This window comes from Phoxinus phoxinus (genome assembly GCF_949152265.1).
Source record: "Phoxinus phoxinus genome assembly, chromosome: 8".
Lineage (NCBI taxonomy): Eukaryota > Metazoa > Chordata > Actinopteri > Cypriniformes > Leuciscidae > Phoxinus > Phoxinus phoxinus.
Genome location: NC_136883.1, coordinates 4,909,752 through 4,932,178, shown reverse-complemented (window position 1 = coordinate 4,932,178; position 22,427 = coordinate 4,909,752). Strand labels below are relative to the sequence as shown.

At 36.9% G+C, this 22,427-nt stretch overlaps 1 protein-coding gene across 1 annotated transcript; it reads right to left on the bottom strand.

Annotated features, from left to right (window-relative positions):
* Positions 1-821: 821 nt before the first annotated feature.
* cstf3 (cleavage stimulation factor, 3' pre-RNA, subunit 3) lies at positions 822-22,203 on the bottom strand. The gene is made up of 21 exons (XM_079621115.1): positions 22,004-22,203; positions 20,738-20,839; positions 20,492-20,587; positions 16,197-16,229; positions 15,388-15,485; positions 14,402-14,468; positions 14,285-14,319; positions 14,063-14,189; positions 13,521-13,598; positions 11,408-11,570; positions 9,242-9,351; positions 8,964-9,080; positions 8,282-8,356; positions 7,726-7,869; positions 6,442-6,544; positions 5,880-5,949; positions 4,839-5,034; positions 3,057-3,204; positions 2,815-2,909; positions 2,648-2,708; positions 822-1,465 (listed from the first exon to the last, which is right to left on the bottom strand). The coding sequence occupies exons 1-21, from the start codon at positions 22,028-22,030 to the stop codon at positions 1,263-1,265; spliced, it is 2,148 nt and encodes a 715-aa protein (XP_079477241.1). The 5' UTR covers positions 22,031-22,203; the 3' UTR covers positions 822-1,262.
* Positions 22,204-22,427: the final 224 nt, after the last annotated feature.

Here is a 22,427-nt window from a genome sequence, read left to right as displayed (position 1 = left end):
GCGTTACTTTTACTCGCACTTACTTTACTTAAAAAGTAATCCATTACTCCCAACACTGGTCATAGTTCTTGTTGTTGATGCATTCTAAAGAGGTGGTGAATAAATGCTTTATACAGAACTGTTCTTTAGGTTATATATATATATATATCACTAAAACAAAGTTACAAAGAAAATGAAGTCTATTTTAGGGCCATTATTAATATTTATGCATTTTCATAATCAGATTTTCAGAACAGCACATTTTCATAAAAAAATACTGCATTTCAGTTCTGAGCATTTGAGAAGGGAGTGATGCTTAATGGTTTTGAAAACACTAGGTGCGATTATTCTATGACATCTTGTAGTATAAATAACACGAGTGGTGTGTTCACACTGAAGAAGAAAAAACAAAAACCTGCACTTTAAAAACCTGGATAATAATGCCATAAATAAATCAGACTGATATGGAATGACAAAATAACCTTATAAAACTCATACACTACATAGTTGAGTACATAGTGCACAAATACATAGTGTAGAAGTGTGTCATTTGGGACACAACTACTGTTGTAATTGAACAAATGTAATGGCTTAAAAAAAAATTATTAATTTTTTGCAAACTATACCTCTACTCGTTTTGAGGTTAAATCGTAAATGTTTTTGAGCGATTCACACAATGGTCCTTTATAATGGTCTTTAAACTGATGTGGTTTACTCTTCACAGTAGTGCACACACAGCTTAACATGTATTGCGCTGTAGTGCATCCTAGTGGTGAGCATAAATGCCTTGACGTTTGTATCGCTGCTAAAACTGCCAGACAGCAAAGTAACACACACCACATACAATTTTTTATCATTTTTGTTTTATTGGAAGCAAGTTGTGTGTGATCATCAGTTCACTACAAAAGGGGTTTCAACTCTTCCATCACCATCAACTACACATGGCAAGTTCAGAACTATGAGGCAAATCAGAATAAAAACTTTATACAGTATAAACCACCCAGTTTTAAAAAATAAAACTGTTAAAAAAAGAAACTTTGAAAGCACTGAACCAAAACGAGATCAGCGATGACGGGTAAGAGATGGACTTGTGATCTCGCGGTGAGTCTGAAAGCCCTCCGAGACGCAGGTCGACACCGAGGGACACGTCCGGCTCTCGTCCGCTGGCTGTAGGAGTGCAGAGACACATTAAACCAGTCAGAACAGCTTCAGTGAGCTGACACACACACGGGTGGGTTCGGGTTCAATCGTCCTTTGTGATGTTTGTGTGTTTCCGGGTCAGCTCATCGGATCCTCTTCTGCTGTCGCGCTCGATAGATGTCGTGGATGGGGGGTGCGATGGATCCTTTGTCGTCCTCTTCATCCGAGTCCGCATTAGGCCTTTTCAAGGACTTGTTTGCAACAGCGTGGTTTTCCACAGGCCCGTTTCCTTCGCTCGTCATGTCTAACTGTTTCCCAGTGATCAACTCTACAGCAGCATCTACAGCTGGAGAGAGAGAGAGAGAGAGAGAGAGAACGAGAGAGAGAGAGAGAGAGAGAGAGAGAGAGAGAGAGAGAGAGAGAGAGAGAGAGAGAGAGAGAGAGAGAGAGAGAGAGAAGTTAGTGCATAATCATGAACATGTACGTGGCATGTTTCACCCAAAAACATGTTTGCATCATGATATTATTTGAGGCATGTGTGAAATTAAGCACCCCCACCTCGTCATTTTAATGCCAGGCAATTATATTAATTATGCAGTTAAATATCTAGCATGGTAGCTTTTATTAGACTGCTTTTATGTCGATTTTAATTACAAAAATTATTTTATAATAACTACCAAAATTGTCACAAGTTTAATAAATTAATGAGAATCTATCAAAAATACTGAGAATTATAATTATTATATTCATGACAGCCACTCCATTCTCATTACCAAAATGCAAAAATACAGTATATAAACAATGTGTCTGGATGAATTACATAAAACCTCTCAACAACTTACATCATATTTCATGACATTTTTCATTCCAAAAATTGATATTATCATAATATGATTGTTTTTGAAATGCACTGCCTTTATGTTGATTTTAATTACAAAAAAAAAATACTTATTAGATTAGCTTTGCTATAATTTTTCCTTTAAATGTACTTATTTTTGACCATTTTCTTTTATTAACTTAAAAATTTTTTTTCATGGCAATCAAGCCCCTCCATTCCCATTATCATAATGCAAAAATACAGCATATTAAAATAAGTATTTAAACATAAAAATATATAAAGTAGGGCCTATACACTACCGTTGGGTTGGTAAGATTTATAGTAGTATATAATTCCAAATGTAAAATGTTTATACCTCATAGTCATATTTATTGTACTGTTTAGGACAGTAATGCATGTTCATTCATCATTTACTTCAGTGTCCTTGTTACAGCGTTAATTAAGTACTGAGTGATATTAATTAACATGTACTTACTATAGGGTTAAGGTTTGGTTTAGAGTTAATAGCTTGTAATTATGAATAATTTACTGTTTTTACAGCATGTAGTATGTACATGTAACTTGTACAAAGACACTGTAAAATAAAGCGTTACCAAAAACCAGCACTGTATTACTGTAATGTTTGTGTTATGAATCGCCATTGAAACTTCAGAAAGCATAACATAAGTAAAGATATTCTGAGATACTTACTCTCTGGCAATACACATCTTCTGAGAGAATCCATCAGCTCATCTATCTGTACAAAGGGACCCTGAAAACAAGAGAACACACACATGATGACACTGTCCTGTACAATGACCGAGTCATGCTACTGTTCGGTCTAAAGCAGTAAAGAGAAGACGAGGTGTTGAACTGACTGTAAAACAGCTGGGAGGCGGCAGCATCTTCATGAGGACGACAGCAGTGGGAGGGACAGGAAACACTCCTCCAGGAACAGGATGTAGTCCAGGGGCTGTCAGGAGAACATGTCACCAAACTCAGTAATGCACAACAAGACCTCAGAGTGCAACCGTGTGCAACTGGGAACGCTTTATTGACATGCTTTAGACCGAGGAGACTCAAAGTATCCAGCGCGGGGTGTTGATGGAGTGGTACTCACGTGCCAGATGACGCGGCTGGAAAGGAACCATCTGGCTGGTGTCTGGTTTGGGGTACTCGGGTTTGCGGTCGGCCTCGTCTTTTTGCGCAGGAGTGGAAGGAGTGACCACCGCCTCCTGGATCAGTGCGTATTTGGCACGGGACACGTCCTGCAAATCAGATGATGGAGAATGTTTAGATGACCGTTATACCATAAGTAAGTGATGTTTTTAAGGCCCCAATATACTTCAAGCTAAATCAAAGAACTGGTGTGGCGTCATTTTGAACACATTCAGACCAAAACGAAGTTCGCTTGGAGTTTGTTTTTGTAGTACGAAACATCTTGCCAAAGCAAACTTTCAGGAATAATTCACTCCGGCTAGTGGCCTTCAAACTACCATCGGTCAGTGGTGATTATGTAATAGGTTAGTGTTGCTCTTTGACATGGAAATCTTCTGTTCGGTCCGTCGAGGTCCGACGCGAGTGAAAACATGAACACACTGGAGAACTGCATTGTAGTAGAAACTAAAGTTGTAATTCTAATTAACAAGCGACACTGACATTGTTTTTTCATGTTTAATACTGTAAAGCTGCAATCTATTGTATAAAGTGCTATATAAATTAACATGGCGTGACTTGACTGCAGAGCCGGTGCGAACATTTACATCGCTGATCAGATGCTTCCTCAACTGCTGTTTTCTCACCACTGCTGTTTTGTCGTGCGTTTATGGTTATTAAGAGGAAAGCATGCAGCACATATTTACATGCATATCTAAACGTCGCCCTCAGCAGTGTGGGTGGGATGTTGTTTCACAGTATACTGCTGAAAAAGCCATTTCTAACTCTTAAACGAAGAACGAAACAGAACTTTCCCGTGAGTAAATCGAGGCCTTTACAATGACAGTGAATTAAGGCGAGACACTACAGGTGAATAGGGTAAAACTTTTAACTAGCAGATATCACCATGAAACTTTCCCAGTTGATTACCTACATTAAGATGAGAAAAAAATGTATTACAAGTTTTCTGTAATTGAATGTTTAAATATGCAAATTAGGCATTATCTAATTAAATATGCACTAATTATGCATATATTTTATATCTGAGTATTGGATAAAGCCAGGTTCAAAATTCTTTTTTCATTGCGTGCACATATTAGATGGGAAAAAAATTACAGAGGGAATTATGGATATCCTGTAAATCAGAATATACTGTCAATAGCCTTAAATTGTTTTTTTGCCATGTTTTTTGGAATAAAATGTTATATAAATCAATCTAGGAATAATATATTTACAAATCTCTCAGTAAATATCTTCATAATATAACTAGGTACAAGACTGGAAAGTTTGGTGTATATCGGTGCTACTGAAGTGGAGATTTCAGACTTGGAGAATGAGAGAAAAGTCATTTTGAGAAAGCGGGCTTTAAAGATTTATCATCAGCCAATGAGATTCAGCCCTTCAGCCATTTTATTTTCACGACTGGTTGCTGATAAAAAGGAAATGACCCTATTTGGATCGGACAGCATTGTACAGGAGAGAGAGAGCTTTCTAACAGTGTGTGTGATGACGGTGCAGACAGCGATCGCGGAGCAGCGGGATGATTAATAACACCAACTTTTGTTGAATTTATGAGAAATCTACAGACGCAAACAGACAAAGTGCAGTAAAATAAAGACCTAAATGTGTATTTCTGACTTTTTTTCACCAACAAGTCTGAAAGAAGACATGTTATTGAAGACAAATATCCAAAAATCTCAAAATTGACCAGTGAAAAATAAAAAAAACACTACGTTTCCCATCATACCTTGTAACCAAGGGCTTTGAGCTCACAGGGGGAGCAGGGATACAAATCCATGAACTTGTATCTGTCCACCAGTAGAGCCGTCTCCTTTCCCTCATATTCATCTTTAAAGGCCATGAAACGCCTTCGCTCCACCTTCAGGATACTGGCCAAGTCCCCGATGTTGCTCTCAAAGGCCAAGAAGCGCGCCCAGATTTCCCTGTTACACAAAACCACATGCAAATGTGAAAGCAGAATTGCCACTTTTGCCTTGACGACATTTCTAAAAAGAAAGTTAACATACGTCAGCAGAGAATGTTTAGCAAATATTTAGTATATGTATTCAGTCATAAGACAAAAAAAGATATACACGTTTGTAAGATACAAAGATTAATCCAATTATTTCAGATTAACAACCCCTTCCAATCTGATCATAATTTCATTTTAATCAAGCTCAATCAGATCGATTAAGTGGCTTTTCAATCCGATTTTGCCATCAATCCGTTTACTAAAAGATGATTTGGTTGCATTTAAAGTAGTGCAAACATTAAATGCTAAAGGTTCACCCAAAAATGAATATTCTGTCATTAATTACTCGTCGTTCCAAACCCGGAAGACATTTCGTTCCCAAGCCTAAATTCAATCTGTTCATCATATAAAGCGATTGAGTCTCTTCAGAAAATTTAGACTGTAAAACTAATCCATATGAATTAGTTTTACAATCTCTTTATGAACTTCTTGAAGCGTCAAAGTGTCAGTTGTGTAGCTGTCAATGGAGGGACGGAACGCTCTCAGATTTCATTTCACTTCATTTATGTTTCGAAGATGAATGAAAGTCTTGTGGGTTTGGAACGACATGAGGGAGAGTAATTGATGACAGAATAAAATTTTTTGGGTGAACTATCCCTTTAATAATGATTGTTAATCCAGGGTTAAAATAACACAGACTTTAACCATTTTAAAGTGTGAAAAGCCCAGCAGATAGTTAAGAATGTTTAAGAGCAAATTAAAAGAAGTCGATGGTTTATTTGCGTCAAAATAAAAGATCAATAAAGTCCCACTAACCCAGATTTCTCAGGGGAAAGACTGCCGGACGTCAGGACTCTCTCAAACAGGACTCTGGTGTTGTTGTCCTCTATGATGGAGGGAAGGGCAAACAGCTCAATAATTCATTGTCATTTTTGAAAACTCATTCCTGGCCAGGCTTTTTACATCTTTTTTTTTTTTTGGTAATAGCCTAGCAACAAGATAAACACGACCGATGTTTACTGCAAGGCAAACACTGTCTCCTAGCTATCTACTTCATAAAGCAGACGGATGGATTGTTTGGTCTGATAAGCACTCCTGTGCTAGATATCATCATGTGTGTGTGTGTGTGTGTGTGTGTGTGTGTGTGTGTGTGTGTGTGTGTGTAAACACCCATCTCGAGGACATGTCAATGATACGCAATCTCACAATGCTTTGGCTGAAATGGTTTTCCCTACAGTGTTTCACTTCACATGATACAGACTGTATGAAATGTGACAGCAGGCTTGAAAAATTGATCACTGATTGTTTGGCATCAGATTAAAAGGATATTGTGAATTCACCAAACGTGTGGATGATGAGAATCGAATTGTATTCTTACCGTTCAGGTGAGAGAGGTAATCAATGTACGCCAAAATGTACTCAGGAATGTCACCGTATTTCTTCAGTCCAAGCTCAAATATCTTAAAGGCCACAGATTTGTCCTGTCGTCGAGGGAACAGTCATTCAGATAGTCGGTTTTGTGTGTCTGGATATTTATTTTATTTAAAAGGCAATTTCTGAATTAAGTCATTATGATGTTTGAGGGGCAATACGTAAAATAAAAGTGGTGTAACAAATGTGAAGGTCTCATTATGAAAAAGGTTCATTTTTAATATTTCTAATATTTCAGTGGGGTGTAACAAATACAGGATCTCTTGTTGTCAATTAACAAGAAAACCATACATTTTTTTATAAATTACAGAGGTTTTTTTTACTTGGTCATACCACCTGACATTTTCAGTCATGAAATCAAAACTTTAGTAAACAAAAAAAAAATCTATTTTCTTTTTGTTAAAAATTGACACCGTTAAAGATATTCAATGTCGTCACTGACCCCAAAACACATGCATTTCATATTTACACCGCCTGACATTTTTTAAGTCATGATGTCGAACAGCAGTGAATAGAATAGAAAAGAATAGACACACTGAATTAGTTTTGTTTAAAATATTAATAATATTTCAGTGGGGTGTAACAAATCCAGGATGCTCTCGTCAATTAACAAGAAAACCATAAAAAAATTTTTTTTTTACTTGGTCATACCACCTGACATTTTCAGTCATGAAATCAAACCTTTGGTAAACATTTTTTTTTTTTTTAATCTTTTTATTAAAAACGGACACCATTAATGGTATTTAATGTAGTCATTGACCCCAAAACATATGCATTTCATATTTACACCGCCTGACATTTGGTACATCATGAATACCGTTAAGGTTATTGACCACTGACCATAAAATATATGCATTTAATATATACAGTACTGTTCAAAAGTTTTTTTTGTCAAAGAAATTGATACTTGTATTCAGCAAGGATGCATTAATCAAAAGTTACAGTAAAGACATTTATCATTCAATTTATAAAAGAGTTTCATTTCAAATGCTGTTCTTTTGATCTTTCTATTCAAAGAATCCTGAAAAATCACAGTTTCCACAAAAATATGAAGCAGGACAACTGTTTTCAACATTGATAATAATCAGAAATGTTTCATGAGCAGCAAATCATCATATTAGAATGATTTCTGAAGGATCATGTGACACTGAAGACTGGAGTAATGATGCTGAAAATTCAAAATCTTTTGAACGGTAGTGTCTATATAACAGACGAGAGGTGTTGGTGTTACCTTGCTGCAGTAGTATTCCATCAGAGCAGCAGTGACGTACACATGATGCCGCGTGCGAAGATCCTCTCTGGCCTTCTTGAAGATGGAGCGACCGGACTTGATGCCTTCAGCTCTTCTGGCGAATTTCATGTACTGTATATAGACCTGAACGATTCAAAAACATCAAAAGGTCAGTCTCTTTGTTAGCAGAGACACCAAAACAACACAAATGTTACGACTCATTCATGCATGACTACGCAATGTTATATTACAGGCATCCCACATATTTGTGAATACATTTCCCAGATATGATAAGTGGAGAGGAATTTTAAAAATCATTCAAATTTCTTTCTTGAATCACGGAATAAAACTATTCAAAAGATAATTGTGACTTGTTATCTCTCAATCCATCACAATTATGACTTTTTTTCTCAGAATTGAGTGATGTACTTGCAAATACCTTTATTTTTTATTTAGTGGCGGAAACAAGCTTCATTCTACAGCAGAACTTTATTATTGTCATGTTTCCATGACAGTGGGAGCACTAGCATTGGTCTCCAAAGAGAGCTGGACTTACCAAAGTAGGGTCGATATCTTCAATCCCCAGGAGACGGTTGTATATACTATGAACCTTCTCATGCTTCATGCGACTCTGCAAATCAAGCACAGATCAATACTATGAATGGTCAAATATTGAATTGTCAGGATTTGTCTTGCCCCTTTGTAATAAAGGCCCGGTCAACCACTTCGAGCATGATTCGGAAATGTCGCGCCCCTTCCCATAACCGCTAGATTCAACACACGACACTAACTCACTCAACCAGGCCTCGCCCTTTTATTGCGCATGTCTTGGGCAGGGATTATTTAAATAAGGAATAATGTGACGTGTACAAAACTCTACAAACAGTGCTTACTGCTTTGAAAAATAACTCCCTTTGGTGTGACTTTGTGCTTTGTAAATTTGTAGACTTTTTTTTCATGTTCATACAACTAAACACACTTAAAAAACACACTAAAAAAAACATGATAGGACCACTATAAAATTGCATATTCAGTCCTAAAATACTTGCCCATCTTGAATGACATAGTAATGCTGACAAATGCATAAATAATTTACGTATACAAGTCCTAAAGGTACAGTAGCATAACCGCCTGTTCAATTGTGAGGTGAGACAACAGAAAATGGGTTCTTGAAAAGACCTTGACTAACATAAACAGACCGCATTGAAGACCCTCAAATGCATCATTATCATCATTACCTCTTCATAGTCTGCAAAAGAGAAATACAGCAACATGTTCTTCTTGAGCAGAGTTCCTATAGCACGCTCGTAGATGTTAGCCGCCTCATCACTGAACAGCTTGGCATTGTTCATGTCCTGAATGAGGAGATCATGAATGAAAGAGAGAGATGCATCAATTGCATGTTAATATGACACCTAGGCAACTAAATACAACCAAAGAAAAAGATATTTCAAATTTCAGCACACAAGCACCAGCAGTAAAACTGTGTTTTGTTTAAACTGATGTGCAAACCAACCCCTTTTTCTGCCAGCAGTTTGCTGGACTGTTCCAGGTACTGGGCCGCCTCGTACCAGATGTCCGGGTGATGCCCGAGAACCAAAAGGCACTGCTCAAAGGCGAACATCACTGCAAGTGACAAATAATATAGTTAGATACAGAAAATGGCTGAGACTAAATTCTGCCCAATATTTCAGACTAAATTTCACAATGTACTTCTGTACATTTACAGTGCTTAGCATAAGTGAAAACACCCATGCTAGAGTTGACTAAAAAGAGGAATGAAAAAATCTAGGTACCTAGAGATTAGCATGGTTTTATTTCCGTTAGCCTAATAGCTGATTTGATTTGCATTGAGAGAGGATCTTATGGAAAGTACCCCATGCCGATCTCTCGGTGTGGTGAAGGGTGTGTGAGGATGTGCGGATGTTTTAATTCCTGAGGCCAAGGGAACTTTATCAGGATCATAGTCTCCTGGATCCATGAAATAACTGGCCTTTAAAAATAAAAATCTACTGTCTCTATGGGGATTTAACACAGGGGTGTCCTGACTTATGCACCCTGTATTTTAAAGGGTTAGTTCACCCAAAAATGAAAATAATGTCATTAATGACTCACCCTCATGTCGTTCTAAGTTCATCTTCGGAACACAGTTTAAGATATTTTAGATTTAGTCCGAGAGATTTCTGTCCCTCCATTGAAGCTGTATATACAGTATACTGGCCATGTCCATAAAGGTAATAAAAACATCATCAAAGTAGTCCATGTGACATCAGTGGGTTAGTTAGAAGTTTTTGAAGCATCGAAAATACTTTTTGGTCCAAAAATAACACAAAATAAGACTTTATTCAGCATTGTATTCTCTCCCGGGTCTGTTGTCAATCTGCGTTCAGGACTCCGCAGTGACGCTGCTGACGTAAGACGCTGATGACTTGTTATCTGGTGCGCCCGAGCTTCATTTACAGTCTGAGGGAGACGCACGCTATATTCAAGCTATTCTACATTGTTTGCGTGGATATCATTTTTTAATGGTGCGTAAATGTGCATGTCGCGGATGAGACACTTTTACAGCGTGCGTTTCCCTCAGTCTATAAATGAAGCTCGGGCGCACCGGATAACACGTCATCAGCGTCTTACGCCATCAGCGTAACTGTGAAGGATTGACAACAGACCCGGGAGAGAATACAATGCTGAATAAAGTCTTATTTTGTGTTATTTTTGGACCAAACAGTATTTTCGATGCATCAAAAACTTCTAACTAACCCACTGATGTCACATGGACTACTTTGATGATGTTTATATTACCTTTATGGACATGGACAGTATACTGTATATACAGCTTCAATGGAGGGACAGAAATCTCTCGGACTAAATCTAAAATATCTTAAACTGTGTTCTGAAGATGAACGGAGGTCTTACGGGCTTAGAACGACATGAGGGTGAGTCATTAATGACATTATTTTCATTTTTGGGTGAACTAACCCTTTAAGGAAGAACATTGATTTACTTACGATACATTATTCATTCACAAAGAGAATTGGTGTCCTTAAAGGTTGGAGTTTTCCTCATTTTTTTAATTAAGGCATTAAGATGATTTTTTATTCGTCTTTTTAGGCAACTTTAGCATGGGTGTGTTCACTTATGCTAAGCACTGTATATATCAGTACTTTTAAATATGAATAATTGAAAGATTTCTTTGTATGACAGCCTGCGCCAAAAAATCATGTCTGCACAATTTGGCATGTTTCATTGTGTTACAAAAAAACAATTGATTAAGCACAAATATGCAATATGCTTATAAAATCAAACAATATTTAAAAAAGGGTAAAGAATTAAGGCCAGACACCACTTTTGGCCACTGCTGTATATCGTATGCAACTTTATCCGCATACATAGTACACTCACATAAAGCGATATATAATATATAGCAAATCTCAACTGCCTGATTGCTTGTATCATCTCAAAATGTAAACTATATTATAGTCCGACTCTAATCTGCTCTAAAAGGCATTAAGATATTATAAAACATAACACCATGATTTTTTGTAAAGCTGCTTTGAAACAATTTATGCAGTGGAAAACTTTAGACAAATAAATGTGACTGGACTACAGTCATGCTCAATACAGGATTGAAACAGCAGTTGGTCGATTGCCAGAACCGGCCGCTCATTATTTATGAATCTACCTCTCTTAGTGATGAGAGTCTGATCTTCGGTGCGCAGTGGGTTGCTCTTCTCCCATTGGATGTATTTCTTCCACATCTCCACCTGCTGGGCCTCCTGTGGGGAGTTCTGGGGCGGCACCGAGGGGGCGTTCCGGTCCAAACCCTTCATCACGGTCTCATATTCCTGGAAGGAATTCAAATCACACCATCAGCATACAGTAGGAACCGAGAGGAAAGAGACGAGAAGTCGTCGAAAGTGTTATTGGCTTAAAAAGTGTTTTCGGCATCAGATAAAATAAGGCTACGTCCACACTAATCCAGATACATTTAAAAATGTGTACATTTCTTTACATTTTACATTTCAAGACAAAAATTCAATTTTTGAAGATGCTCTCAAGTGGATACATTTGAAAACGCTATTTTTGCATTGTGATATAGACTGTGAAAAAGGAGGTAGTGGGAGTGGCCAAATTATTGCGCAGAGGGAGAGCAACCGGTAGAAACAGACTTTTCATTCTGGTGCTTAAAAACCACCCACTGAAGTGCAGCTTCACTTGAATTCAGAACTTTTTAACTTGCACAACAAAGCAAAAGGTTTTAGAGCGGCAAACAATGACGGCAGAACCGACAGCAAATGTGTGCGTGTGTGTGTGATGAAACTTGCAAGACAAAACAAAGATTTACTCGCACCGATTAGAGTTTTGCTATAATTTTTTTTTTTTTTTTAAATTGAAACAGCTTTAAGAATACTTTTTGCAATCTTTTACTTTTTAATTACAATATAATTATTTTTGCGCTCAAGCACAGTGTGTGTGTTTGAATAAAGAATACAAGATAAAAGTAACTTCATAAAAACAATGATGCACATTTACCGATAGATATGTTTATATTGGCATGTCCCTGCGCTATTTACTTTCACAGTGTTGCTAAAGATAAATGTTACTTTGTTTAATCTTTAAATTGCAGTCCTGCAAAGATGACAAAAAATTTGCTGTCAATTTGCGTCAAAACATGGGCAATTGTGTTTAGACCATACAACGAATGGCTATTGAGTGCAACTTGAACACACCAGTAAGCGGTCAGATATTTTTTTAATAAAGTGATCGTGCCCAAAGAAGAGTGTGAGAACATGTGGTCTCTCGGTATCATCTCACTGAGCTTTTATTGCGTTTTATGCATGCGCAGTAAGATGATTTAAAGGGGTGGTTGATTATAATTTCACTTTTTTAACTTTAGTTAGTGTGTAATGTTGCTGTTTGACAACATCTGCAAAGTTACAACGCTCAAAGTTCAAAGCAAAGGGAGATATTTTCTTTTAAAGACAGCTTTTTAAGGACTACAACAAACGACTGGTAGGAACTACATGACATTCCTCCCAGGTTAGTGACATCACTAACTCTAAAATTTACATAAACCCCGCCCCCTGAACACGATTTATAGATTATCATGACAGAATATGCTAATCAATGACTAGATGATAACTACACATAAACTACATAAATTCATCAACTAACCATTCAGAAATGTTGTGTCACTTCTACATGTTGTCACTTCTTCTTGAGTCTCTCCATCATTGTCTGAGACAGACATAAAGGCTAAAAGTTTTTGAAATTTTCAGTGCATGTCTGTGTGAGTGCAAGCTCATGAAGCTCCACCCTCTGTGCCGGGATAAGCAGCTCATTTGCATTTAAAGGGACAGACACAAAAACGCTGCGTTTTTGCTCACCCTCAAAAAGTGACTACTTTAACATGCTATATAAAATATCTGTGGCGTATTTTAAGCTAAAACTTCACACACACACTCTGGGGACATCAGAGACTTATTTTACATCTTGTGAGAAGGGCATTATACCACGCCTTTAAGCGTCTTCTGAAGTTTCAGTGTGGACGAGAAACTTTTGGAAAATGCTTGAAAACACTAGTGTGTTTTGCCATTTTTTAAATGTATCTGGATTAGTGTAGATGTAGACTAAGATTACAACTAGTAAATTGCTACTGAGGTTCTCAGCCGTGGATAGCCAGAGATGCAGATAGGATCGTGTGAGATATCCACAAAAGTTGTGTTATTTATAGTGTATTTTTATTCATAGTACAGGTGTAGTTTTTTGTGCATTTCAACCTGTGCTTAACTCACCTTGGCTACTCTCCTGGCATTCATGTAGTCTCTGCTCCGGTCTTCAATCATCTTTTTAGCCAAGTGCACATTTATGCCCTTTATAATGGAACAAAAGCAATGCATGACAAACATAAAATGGTACATACACATTACAACCAAAAGCATTTCAAGCCCTGATTACAACCGATTAAGCAATAGAAATTCCTGTTCAATGTTGAAGAGAAGTTTCTCATAACAAATCTGAATTATTGCTGTTTACAATGTCAATGTCACATTATATGCACCATTTAAAACAACAACTGTTGATCAATGTGCTGTACATGATATAGCTTAAAACACAAAAATATGACAACTAACAAACAATAGAACAGATAATATGACTGCATCATTTATTTTAAATAATTAGCAAACAGATAAGACTAAAGTTTTGATTTAAAATCATCTAAAGTATTGGCTATTATAATATTAACTGGCAGACTACTCCACAGTTTTGCCGCCACTACTGTGACAAAAACAGTGCCCTGAATCAGAATAACATCCACCATCCTCCATGTCCTCACCTCTTCATATTTGCTGTAGTCCCTCCAGAGCTGCTCGATGTTGATCATGGGGTTGACACAACCCCTCTGGTACACGCGTCTGACGGCTGTGATTCGCTGATTCTCAGCGTACGACCCCACGGCCTCTCTAGATGACACACACAGAGAGCTCGTCAAATGCCTTTCCTACACTTCTTTAAATGACCGTGAAATGGCTTTTGAGAATACAAATGGTGTACTTACACTCCTTTGAGGAAATTGATGTAATCCACCCAAATCTAAGAGAAGAGTTTTAAGTTAATGTTTATGATGCCATATAGGACAACAAATCAGGATTAATAAGGACCGTCAAACCCTCACCTGATAGGACATAATCTCCATCCCAATCTTATCCAAAGCAAAATCATAAGCTTGAGCCATCTTTTCCCTGTCAAAGAACAGCACATTTAAAGTCGGTTTCTAACTATACGCAACAAGAAATATAGGCTACAACTCACAATTTCCAGAATTAAAAATTGTTTTTGACGTAAAAGTGACACTATTCAATAACTGTCCATTTAATTTCCATAATTTTCCTAGAATTAAATGATATTATATGCATTAGGTCCAGAAGTCTGAGAAAACTAATAAAAATGCATTCTTCCTAATATAAATTAAGTCATCAGTATTACAGAACAAAATTTTATAATTTGTTATTTGGTATATCCCTCCTTCACTATAATAATAATAAAAAAATGAAAATCATGTTACCCATAACTATTTAAGGATGTTTCAAAGAGTATCATGTGCTTCAAAGGAAGCTGAAAACGGGACATGACAATTTGCAAGGTCATCGTCACAAATTTGATTAGTCAACTAGAAATAAGGCAGGATCTGAAATATTGCTTATTTATATTAGTTTATTTTTATAATTTAAAACCATTTCTTTATAGATTCAAATCAAGGACCAGAACTCTCCATTTTATAATTAGATTTTAAATCCCAGACTGAATGGACTTTATGCACAGCTGCACTACTTCCTGAACTTTAGCCAGCTCCTTTGTTTCATGTCTACCATTATTGGACAAACTGATTAATCCAGGTGTGTCTGATTATTGTTGTTGGTCAGGCACACCTGGATTAATCAGTTTGTCCAATAATGGCAGACAGGAAACAAAGGAGCTGGCTAAAGTTCAGTAGTGCAGCTGTGCATAAAGTCCATTGTGGTCTTTGAACCCATTGGATAGGGAATATAAATAAAACCTTCTCTCTAGATATTGCCATTATTGATATTGCTATAGATATAAGGCATTGAAAAGGCAGTTGCTCGCTATATAAAGCCATGGAAACACAATCATCTCACATACTTATAGCTGGGCAGTTTTCCTTTGGTTTCCCGGACGTATGAGAGGTAGCACTTCCACAGGTCAATGTGCAGCACCTTCATTAAGCACCTCTGAAATAACTGAGCAAGAGATCGAACAGTGAACAAACCCATTACAGTAAAGCACTGATTCATGCATACACACAAAACTGTGACAGTGGCATTGCTCAGATCATGATGGCGGTTAATACAAAACATATCAAAGTCAACAAATTCTGTAAAATATACTGATGTAATAATTCTGTATAATTTTTTTGGCGGACAATCTGTGGTCGTCAGATTACAATATCATGGTATTTTGACATATTACTGAATGATTAACATGGTAATTTAAGGTTGAGCTAAGAATATCACGTCAGCATCCGGTACTTTCTCGTTTTCAGAAATAAAAGGGTCACGTGAGATATCAAGCGACTCAATGTTGACCCTGTACGGCTGATGTTTTCATGCCAAACTGCATTAACAGTGAATTGCTCTCTGAAATGGGATCTAACAAACTCAGATAATGCATCCTCCATCATGCAGAATCAAATCTGGGACTTTTTCCCTCTCGTATTTTATTGTCTGATTGCCTGTTTTCTGGATTCGGGAACGCAAACAGGATATCTCTAGTGAAGCAGGGTGTTATTTTATTTCACTTCACCATCTTCGTGTTTACTCTCCCTGAGCTTCTGAGTGGTGACCTAGATAAAGCTCAGCTTTTATGGATTACACCTATGGATGTGTCCATCACAATAATTTCATACAGCGATAAAATAAAAACGTGGCTTCCATGCGATAACAAACGCTTACCTTTTCAACCTTGTCATAGTTTTTAGCCTTGATCTGTGGACACATTTGAAAACCAATATTATAAAAAAAATAATAATAATTATTGTCAGTATCAAGACCAAGTTGCTCCACACGCATGCACACACACAACCCTTTTAAGGTCAACGATGTGACATTCACACAACCCTGCATAATATCGTGTCAGTTTCATGACTGTCCTCATGTGATGCTGCACAGTCACAAGATTCACTAGAGCTAGTTTGAAGAATGACTCATTTCATGTGTGTATGGATGGGCCACAAAGCTGCAAATGGTGTAATGGACATTTCCCCGGTTTCAAAGACAAGACTTAAGCCTAGTCTGAGAATAAAATGCATGTTTGAGCCATTTTAACTGGAAGCAACTTGCACTGACATATCTTAAAATATGCCAGTGCCGTTGTTTGGTCTCAAGATGCACACCTGTAGTGTTTTTTCAAAGACATTTTTATAAAGGCTACTTAATCTAAGCACTGTCTATGAAACCGGGCCATTATGTATTAGTAAATGTATTGCTTTTTTGGAGTGCAAAACCCTGGAAAAGATTTCAGATTTAACATCCCTGTGGGTTGCATCTGAAGGTTTTATAAAGCTAATATTTTTATGAAGCAGTAAAAACAACTTCTATAAGAGTTTAGCATGCATCAAAAATGAAACGATACGCTCAGACATTTACAATCATTTAAAACACAGGTTTACTTAAGATGAATTCTCTTATTCACCAACTTCCTTTGAGAAACACAAATCTATTTAGCAGAAGTTACTCTTTTGAGGGAAATTGTGTAAATGTGATGCAGTTACAGATCACCATTTATTAATTTTTGCAGGAAAATCTTAACTTAAAATAAATATTTAGCTTTGAATAAGAGCCAACAATAAACAATAACATTGCCATAATGTGTATTAATAGAAAAAACAAGAAACCAATTTCTCACCACTAAGCCAAACACAGAAATGAAACTTCAGGGCTCACCAATAAGGGTTTTTATCTGATGGTGCGCCACAAATATAAAAAATTAACTATGCCCTGCACCATCTTTTTATACGCGTCAGGAACAATATAGTACTATGCCACCAAAAAAAAGAAAAGAAGAGTAGCTCCATAACAGAGTAAACTCAAACACTTCACAGTGGAAAACGTGTTGAATTTGTTTATAACCAATTTGAAGTGAAGCTCTTAAGTCTTCATTGGTCATTCTGGCCATTCCCATAAATCCTCTTTTATTAACCAGCTAGATAACATTACCTTGGTAACAGTAATCAGTGAGATTTGCAACAAGTGTTCGATAAATAACAGAATTTCAGATGTTAAAAAAAACATAATATCAAGGGAAGCATGATTTAGTGCTGGACTAAACCTCGCACTGACGGAGTCATGCACTTGCAAAGGTTTCAGTTTTCTGATCAAATATGAATACAATGAGGCAACTACACATGTATCCCAGAGGACAAAAAGCAGGTGAGTGTGACAATTCTCCCAAGTATTCAAAAATCTTATAAATCACAGGAGTCATTTAGTGGTATTGAGATTGTGGGGATGCAAATTATGAGTAAATGTCTTAAGAGAAGAGCTAAAATGTATCTTGAGGAAAGTATTAATGGTTAGATAGAACAAGGGGCAGGGATTAAATAATCCCATAAAAAAAAAAAAAAAAATGATTACCAGTATATGCCATCAGGGATTGATGACAATCATTTTGACTGATAATATAAGAGGTAAAGTCAGATTTTAACTGAATGAGTTGTGTTGCTGAAATCAATTGTCTGTGCAGTGTACTTTACACACACAAAGACACTGCTGTCCCTAAATAGCAGCAAAATAGGACAACCTGCTGATATTACATAATATGACAATGCGTGCGGTTATCATTAAAGGGATTGTTTACTTAAATTAAAATTCTCATGAGCATGTCATCCCAAACCTGTATGATTTACTTTCCTCTGTGGAACACACAGACGACTGATATTTTAAAGAATGTTTAAACAGAGAAAGTTAATGGGGACCAAAACAACATCGGTCCTCTTTCACTTTCACTGTAGAGATTTTTGTTTTCAAAAGGTCGTCTTTGTTCCACAGGGAAAAAAAAACAGGTTTGGAAGGATATGAGAGTGAGTAAATGCTGACAGAACTCTCTCATTAAGGCCATTTCAGATTAGCTCTGTGGTTCTTGGTGACATTAAACCGAATTAATAACACAGAGGTCAGCTGTGAGAGGTTGTTGGCAGTGTGTCTGTGCTCCAGGGCAAATGGTGATGGACTGACATACTTAACCAAACCACCCAACAGCTCCAAACGAAATCAAAACGCAGCATGACAGAGTGTGAAAAACACTGGCACTGAGTCGCCGCTGTGGGACATGATCACTGTGGTACTGCCGTCTCCTTGCCTCGGACACACGCATGCACGCACACTCACTGACACAAGATTACAATGAATGCACATTACAACGACAAGCCAAACTTGTTAAAGTGCATTTTATTACGGTAGGGGTAAAAAAAACAAAAAAAAAAACAGTTTTGACTAAGGGTTGAGAAGCTTAAACAAGAATTAAATGATTGGAAATGCTCAATCATATTCAAATCCAGAACCAGTGCACGAACACCTACAATTGATTGGTCCGTTATACTATTACAATTAAATATACTGACTCAAAATAAATGATTTTTTCAGACCCATTACACTTTTTGGTTTAAATCCAGACGACAACAGAAAAGTTTGATTAGCAAGAAAAATCACAATTGGGGAAAATAAATAATATTTAATACAACCACAGCTCTCCAATTGATTTATCCATGGTGAGGTCTGTTTTTAGAGAGGAAATTATGTTGTGATTGCAGCTCCAATCCTAAATGACTCTTCAATAAGCTCCACTCTAATTGGTTAGCGTTTCTGAGTCCAGCTTTACAAAACATCCCACATACAGGAACACGAGAACTCCGAAAATTGAGTGATTATCAATAAAATGTGCTCTAAGTGGTAAAAATGGATTGGACAATTATTATTAGTTTTTCTAATTTTCTCCACTTTTGGATGCAGTAATGATTAAAAATTGACTGCAAATCAGAATTGTGGCTTCCTTTTTTCCAAGTGAAACTTAAAAATAATAATAATTTGAAAGCGATTACCAATGCGAGTAAACAGAACTATTAGTAACTTTCTACAACATTCACAGAAAAGTACTGCAAACTCTTTTATTGATTACTATGAAAATTATATCCAAGATTAATGTTATCGAAGAGCAAATCTGATTTTACTGATATTATACATGTTAATTTGGGAATGAGGACTGAGATATTTGGAAAAAGCAAAACGTATCTAAAAATGGCCAAATTGCAAAGGCAGGATTGGTCAGTAATGTTAAAGGGCGGGGCTTAGCAAAGGGACAACTGTAACGATCAACTACGCTTATAAAAAGAGAGAGAAAAAATATTCACAACAACCCTCCACCAAAAAGTAAATATATTTTAAAAAATGTTTTTTTTTAGCGATGTTGAATCATTTATATCCAGGAAATTGTGTCAATATAATGGCCAAAAAATCTAATTCTATGAGGAATATTTAAAAAAAGTAGACCAAAAACCTAACCATTTAAGTGTCTACACTTGTTGAGTTAGTTGAATGTAATGTGAATCTAAATGTTACTTGTAAGATACTTACCATTACAATCTGTCCCTAAACTGCACTCCTGCATATAAACATCATATCCTGCCCGTTCCACATTTAGAAATAATTAATAGTAAATCTAAAAGAATGTGAGCATGTGCTGCATTGTGTGGTGCAAGTGTATACTTGTAAAATACCGTAAAAGTCGCCTCAGGATTTAAACAAACTCGACTTAGTTGATGTGTGGACTACTGTGCATGCTGGACTACAACTGACATGTATAATATGGAATGAGGGGCAAGAGAATTAGACGCTAGTATGGAGCAAATCTTGAATAATTAATTACAAACAAACCACAACAACCTCAAAGAAATGACACAGGAGGCAAGAAATTGACACAAGTAATAAAGGCTAAAGCACTCCAATACCATTAAAATTGTTTTAATGCTGTTGCAGATAAAACATGCAACAATATCACCTCATAAAACTGCAAAGTATAAGGAAAAGAATGACTTGAGAACCTCTAAATGATACAAGCTATGAGTTTCCCTTGACACCCTGCGGTTATCGTGCACTGTTGGTGTTGTGTGAATATCACATTGTTGATCAAAATGGGGAAAAGCATTGTCATGCACAGATATGAAAATGTCATTAAATTAAAATAAAAGTTTAACCTCAGCCTCAATGAATAGCTTCCAGAATCTGCCCGAACTGGGAAACTGGGCGACAAGTCGCTCATATGTCTTCCTTGCTTTGTCTATGGGTTGATTCTAAAAGAAGTAAAATTCATTTACATACAGGATTATAATGTACGTCCCAAAGACCGTTTACATGAAACAGCATCAGATGCGCCCTCCCGTCCCCTCCCAAAAAACATGTTACCCCCGGGTAGAAAGGAATGCAACCCTGTGTCACTAAACCTGTGCTTCACGAATCAGTATGCTCCAAGCGTCGAGGTCATATGGGTTTTCTTCCAACTTCTTCTCTGCTTTCTTCACCTTCTCTGGGATGTACTCTGCTGCCTGTTGAGGGGGAAAGAAACAACAAATGTGAAACCAGATTATCCTGAAATGTGCGTGTGCAACATATGTTCCCAAAAGACATTTCATTATGGTGGGGAAATGCTAGTGCATATTCATATTTTGGATATATAACCATAAGCTAAACATCAATGGTTCTCAATCTAAAACATAGGAATTGTGCAGTGTACTTGAAATACAGCTGTTGCGTTTCCAAACTTTGAAAGCTGCCTTCATTTTGACAATCAAGTCATTGTAATAATATACTTAAGGATAAACAAACTTGTTATCTGTAATAAACTAGATAAAGTTTGTCAGACAAACTATGATGTTGGGTCAAGAAAGCCTGGCTAAGAGTTTGGAGTAGGTATAAAATCTTTAAGTTTGAAAGTATTCAGTTTAAATTGCTGCTTTATTAGCTTTAAGTTTGAATGTTTTTAAAAGGTAGCCTAGAAATTAAGGTTTTTAAGGCCAGACAGACATGTTATGATATTGTGTTGAGGGTAGGGTGTTGTTAAGCAGGGTAGTTGCTATGTGGTTACTAGGGTATTCTAGATGGTTGCTAAAGTGTTGCTATGGTTACTTAATGTTGCTATGAGGTTTCTAGGGCATTTGAGCAATCCGTTAGTGTAAGTCTAAGGAGTTTTCCACCCGTTTCAGGAAAATCGTCCGATCGGTTAGAGAAGACGCATCAACTCGAGTCTGAAGGTCTTGTCCGAGTTTGGTGGTGCAAGTTAGCTTTAAAGCTTTAGGAGACGTTGCAGTCCATTTTTGTTCCAAGGAAATACGTTTAAATAGAATAATAGTACGTTAGCTTTCTCAAGCCTAACTTACATAATAAATCTGAACGTTGCTATAAACAATAGTAGCGGTAAAATCAATGGCATCGTGGTGGGTCGTGGTTCACTCATACAAATCGCCAGCACATAAGCAACAGCATTACGTCAACACTCATCTATCCTACTAAATCAATTTTTTATTACGAATTTATTACAGCAGAACAACCACTACACAAACACTCGGCGCATACTGTGAGAGGCGTCTAATAAATCTATAAACATCGACAGCATCCTGCGTTAGGAGCGCACTCAACAGCTAACGTTAGGCCGCAAACACGAGCACTTGATTTCAAACACTCTCCACAATCCACATATGTCTTTACTTTACCTGGTCCGGTGGCGTTTCGGTGGACATGATGGAATATGAGTGCGATCCGAGCAAAGGAACGTCGACTGCTCAACTATCACAAATAACCGCAGACCGTGACTATTGCAGCATTGTTTATTTGTGCAGACTCTTTGTACGGCCGCTCGTCTCTCACCGCGCACTAAAATGGCAGCAGCGTGAACTAGCCGTTGAGCCACGCCCACCGAAACCTACTCATTTCAAAATAAAGGTCACTACAACAGTAGTAATTTATAATGATAATATTATTAATAATACTCATAATAATAGTACGAAATGTACAGATCAAAGAAAAAATTTATTTTCATATGTTCAGTGTGATTTAATCTTCACTTTAATAGAATTTAGTGATGGCCATGGGAAATTATTGAAAGTAGTGAAGCTGTTAGATCAATTACATGTCTCA